The sequence below is a fragment of the Convolutriloba macropyga genome, chromosome 3 (genome assembly GCF_964194025.1).
Source record: "Convolutriloba macropyga chromosome 3, txConMacr16.3, whole genome shotgun sequence".
Classification (NCBI taxonomy): Eukaryota; Metazoa; Xenacoelomorpha; order Acoela; family Convolutidae; genus Convolutriloba; species Convolutriloba macropyga.
The window spans coordinates 68,774,806-68,780,129 of NC_134470.1; the positions used below are offsets into that span (position 1 = coordinate 68,774,806).

General features: G+C 34.7%; 1 protein-coding gene across 1 annotated transcript; it reads right to left on the reverse strand.

Moving 5' to 3' along the window:
- Positions 1–1,813: 1,813 nt before the first annotated feature.
- LOC142337240 (protein CREG1-like) lies at positions 1,814–4,088 on the reverse strand. The gene is made up of 3 exons (XM_075386385.1): positions 3,832–4,088; positions 2,945–3,263; positions 1,814–2,412 (listed from the first exon to the last, which is right to left on the reverse strand). Exons 2-3 carry the CDS (start codon positions 3,246–3,248, stop codon positions 2,114–2,116), a joined length of 603 nt encoding a protein of 200 aa, XP_075242500.1. The 5' UTR covers positions 3,249–3,263; positions 3,832–4,088; the 3' UTR covers positions 1,814–2,113.
- Positions 4,089–5,324: the final 1,236 nt, after the last annotated feature.

The following is a 5,324-nucleotide window of genomic DNA, read 5'->3' on the forward strand; positions in this document are numbered from 1 at the left end:
AACGCAGAAAACCGTGGCGACGCGAGTTAAACTGAGTGTTAATTGTACGATAACTTTTTAGTAGGTATTGTAGCCGGTAATTGTAGCAGGTATAGGCGGAGCAAAAAGGATTTTAGTTTAAGGAAGAATTTGTTAGTCTGTAAAAACCTTCTTGTTCTAAATTGGGTTGATCCTGTTTAAAAAAAGCTACGCTTCAAACTCTTTCTGATAACAGTTCACCTGAGATCACCAGCACTATGCGTAAACCACTGCTGCAAGTAGTGCACCGGTTATCGACTCAACGCCTGTTCTCGACACTCAGCAGATGGTTCACTAAAAAAGCGTGTTGCGTATTTGCTTGATGTTGTAGAATGTATAGCACGGGATTAAGTATAATTACATCGGAACTTCAATTTTTATTCAAGATTTTAAAAAATACTTTTAGAGGCAGCTTTAAAAACTAAGTTTAGTCTGATGAATTTTTCGCAACTTTTGTAATTGATTTTCCTAATTGATGAGCAGAAGTTCATTTAGTTGATTGTCCTATTTATCATGATTGATCAGAAGTATTGCAATTAATGCTAATGAAAAATTTTCTCCGATATAAAAAATAGGAGTATCTCACTTTTGTTTTGATATCATTTTTTGTATTATCAATTGTTCTTTAAGACCATGTTTTGCTGATACTCCTGTCTTTTGTCTCTAATTTTTTTAAATAATTGCATCTGACTACATTAATTGTTAAATCGATCAAGGAAAGCTTTTTTCTTCTCTATGAATCATGCATTGCCCTTTATAATCAAAATTTGAATACATCATTTCCGAAACTAATTGGATAAACATTGAATCCATATGGAAAAAATAAAAATTTAAAAAACTAAAGGAAAGATATTGTATCATTATGTCTCATGATACAATATATGTGATACAATATTATGAGAATGTAATGAGAAATGATAGAATCTTATAATAGAATATTGCTGCAGTTTCACTGCCTAAAATCCCCAAAAACTCGGGTCGCGGTTTTGTCGATAAAATATTGGAAGATTTGCTGCAAACAGTGGTTAAAAAATTCACAACAAGTTGCTCGCATCTTCTAGCGATCAATACGGTAAATACGGTAAAGTGGAAGATTTCGAAAGAACTGCACTTTTTAGCGGTGAGTTCATGCAAGATTGCGGTTTTTTGAAGTTTGAGTTTTTGATTTTCACCGCATTCAACGGATTTGAAACCAAAAAATTCTGAAAGCCGGGTTCGCAACTCTGATCTCCTACATGTCAGCAACTTTCTCTTCCAATAAGCCATCTGTCATTTAGTTCTAGGATAATTCTGTTCAATTTAACTTGTATTCACTCCACATTATGGGAAAAATGTGGGTTGACTTTTTGTAAAATTTGAGGTTTTTTACAACTGCACAAACTTATAATCCAAATTGGAAGTTAAAATTGAGTCAAAGCAATATAGAGTGGATCTCAAATTTTGTTTTTTATTTTAAAATTAGTTGATCACTTGAAAAATTGTATTTTAGTGTTGATTTCATATTGGTCAATTTGTTTTTTTTTTAGTTTTCAATTTATAGATATAGAAAAGCTGATCTCACTGGCGTGAACCATTTTTTGTTTAGACGTCTGTCATTTTTTAGGAATCTATCAAAGTTTAAAAAACAAAATAAAAAATATAAGCTACTTCATTAAAGGCAGTATCTCTGCATCAATTGGTAGATAACTGATTCAAAAATTTGGGTGAGCGGGGTCGGAATATTATGTGCCATCGCATATTAGCGAGCCTCATTTTTATTTGGAATCAGAGTTTCTTATGGTGACTATAACCAATATCAGATGCAGTTTAAATTAAATCCGGTTAATATGATTCAGTATACTTAAATAAAAGTGAAGTTAGAAGATATAATAACACTTTGAAAACATAATCAAATGAGTCGTTAAATTCGAAGCGTTCGCCACTGGTTGCAATATTTGATGACTAAAATGTTTTCATATTTCACAGGTTGTTTTCATGGAAGTTTTACACTTCATATTTCGATCTCCTCAAATCCACTTCCGATGTTATGCAATAATTCTTGATCACGCGAGAATTGATCTTTTTTTGAAAAAAAGCAATAGCTTTTTCAGTGTATTTAGTTCAAGTTGACGTTGTAATAATCCTGGATGTTCAGAATTGATGCACCCCCGTAAAAGTCGATGACCCAAATGAGTTCGATTTCAAGTTTAGCCGGGTAGAATGAGTGAACGTGGCTCCACTGGACCATAGCCGGATGTCGAGAGTACAATGCATTGAGGGCGAAGCTTTTCTCGGGTTCCTCGGTTACCTTGACGAACTTGCCAATCATTGTGATTCGGGTACAAGTAGGGCTCTCGGGGTCGATGTTGTTGTCCTTGCAGTAGTCGGTCTCGTACTCGCTGATCGATATCGAGACTGTGGACAAAATTTTTAGGGATATTTTATTTGACTATATTGCCTTTTTTGTCAGAATTTCTCTATAAATTGTTTCGGAAACAAACTCTTAGGCTCACTTTAGACAACGCAGAAATTTTGAAGGTAGAGCAACCTTAAAGCAATTTTAAGGTAATTTTAAGGTTACAAAATTGATCAAAGTTTGTCAAATTATGATTATGCTCATCTTCCTTTTGTGCCTAGAGCATTGCCACTATTTGCTTCAGCCTTCTTGCAGTAGATTTGTCAGCTCCATGAGTGCATGGGAAGAGGACATATTGATAGAAAACATCTTTCTCAGCATCAATTATTTTTAGATAATAATTATTATCCGAATAGATTCATCATATTTGTAGACTTCGCTTCATTATTTGTTTATCATAGGAATACAATCAGTTATTTTTGAAGACCGTTAATGCATTAACAAATTTTTGCGGTTGAGGAAATTCTCCAGTTCCATTTAAAAAAAATTATAAAAATTTTAAAATTTTTGAAAATTTTTAATGAAACATCCCTGTATTGTTCTTCATGATATCCTGGGAGCTCTGATCCAGATCTGTTGTGTAGAAGTAGGGCACCCCAGTCGAGTTATCAACTGGCCCGTCAACTATAGAGAGGATGTTTGTGAAAGGAGAGCCCTCAAAATTGTCCATGGTCGAGATAGTCCCGATCACACACCAATACGCTTCGTGAACAACGTAGCGAGCCATTGTTGTGACGTCAGTGTAAGGTGGCCGAGTGGCACTGGGAACACTTTTGTCGGCCATGACCGAAAGGGCGAACGCCAGAGTAAATGCACACAGTTTTAGAGCAGCCATCTTCAAGAATATCTCCTGCAAAAAACTCATTTTGAAAAATAACTACGGTCCAGGTTTTTCAAACCAATAATGTAGGAATTGCGGAGAATAGCGGTGAAAATAAATATTTTTCACCGCAAACCGCGCGCATTTTTTAGCGACATTTTTTTAAAGGTATGCTGTGAAAGTTTTAGCGGTGAAAGTTTCATTTTCATCGCATTTCCCGGTATGCTTGCAAAAATGACATCCGTCTCCAGGGTTCGAACCTATAACCTACTGCATTGCAGCCTCATCTTCTTTTAACGTTGAAACCTCGACCCGGTATAAATAAGTTAACCTCAGCTTTGACCCACTGGTTTCTTCGAAATGTTTTTTCCACCCCAAAAATAAACAATTATAGTTTCTTTATTTTTGAATCTTATACATTTTTATGACAACTGTTGCTTTAAACATGCTGCTATCAGGCTATTCGTGAACGCATACAAATCATATATGAGCTAGTAAGATTACGAAGAAAATCCCCACTAAAAATTTCAAAAAATATTACCAAAGAGAATTTTAAATGATTTTATTGTAAAAAAAAACTGTCAAACCAGAGGCTTACCGTATGTTGTGCAGCTCAAACCAGCTCTCAACTGACACGAGAATACTCGGAGAGATCAAAATATTTCAAAAGATAATATTGCTAATAATCTATGCTATTAAGGCGGTGTTGCGAACTAATATTTAATCAAGCTGAAGAAATTTTCGGCATTTGTTTGCGGCAATTAAGTAGTTTAGCTGTTCTTGAAATATTGCAGTGTTTTGCAACGTTTAGTTTGCATTTTGGACCAAAATAAAGTTTGTATATGATTCAACAAATTATCATAGAGCACGGCGAAACGTGCTCTTGACATTAAGGTTAATGGTATAAACGTGATGGTTAATAACATTTGCTGTTAATCATTAAATACTGTTGACATTAATGGTCTTGATTGACATGCAAATATACTATGATCGCTGCTGAATTTACTTTATGAAATGCAACCGTTAGTCCTTCAAAGACTTTGTGTTTGAACAACAGAATCTTTTCAATGTTTGAGGGCGTAACTGTTGGCTATTAGAATTCTACAATAAGTATATTTGCTGATTGCTGATTGTTTCCGACTAACTTTGCATTAATGGCGGATCTATTCATCAATCTTCTCCTGTGTAAATACTATACCCCCTCCCCCTACCGTACCCTTATCTTAGACTGTCAGTTAAGATAAGCTTATTTCCCGGAAAGCTCATCATACAAAACTTATGTGGTATTCGCATCACATATCTGGTCATATATTATGCATGATTCCACAGTTGTCGTACCACAAGGATTTTGTATGACGCGGGTCGAGGAATCAGTGGAAAAATGCAAGAAATGAGCGGAATTTGAGCGGACAGTATAGCAAAATCCGCTCAGATCGCCTACATTTTTTGGACCAGAATAAGCGTAATTTGAGCGGATTACAAATGCAAGACATGAGCAGAAATGGATCAATACAAGAATAATGGACCATGATGGCGTAAATTTTTGAAAAAAAAACTCAATATTTATCACAGAAAGGCCTTATATAGAAATGTGAAGAAACAATTAATGCTGCCATTCATAATGATTTCATAACCCTTGTAATTTCAGAACAGTGATTTTGTCAATTTCATGATAATTCTTGTAATTCTTATAATTCTGTAATTCTTGTAATAAATCATAATTCTTGTAATTAAAAAAATTATGTTGTAATTTTTGCATACTTCGTGAACGCAAGCAATCTAGTACACTAGAACAGTTATCTTGCACGATGCAAAAATCGCTGGTAGCAATACGGGAGGAATATTTGGTTGTGACTTTTCCAAGAAAGTTAATTTTGTGAGACTTCAGAATTAATACTAATACGACGCTGCTAATTTGCGTGCTAGGCGAACTATACATTTTGTATGATATTTTGGGTACAACATTAAGTGTTTACCCTAGTCGAAGCCAACAGTAAAAGTTTATCTTGTAAGATCTTGGAAGAATCTTAGAAAAAAAGTTTATCTTGCAAGATCTTGCACGAACAAGCTTATCTTGCATGATTCTTGCAA

Excerpts from the sequence above, each read along its gene's own strand:
- LOC142337240 (XM_075386385.1), bottom strand. The coding sequence starts at position 3,248 with ATGGCTGCTCTAAAACTGTGTGCATTTACTCTGGCGTTCGCCCTTTCG. Across the intron at positions 2,413-2,944 it reads TATCATGAAGAACAATACAG|TCTCGATATCGATCAGCGAG; the intron begins GGATGTTTCATT and ends TTTTGTCCACAG.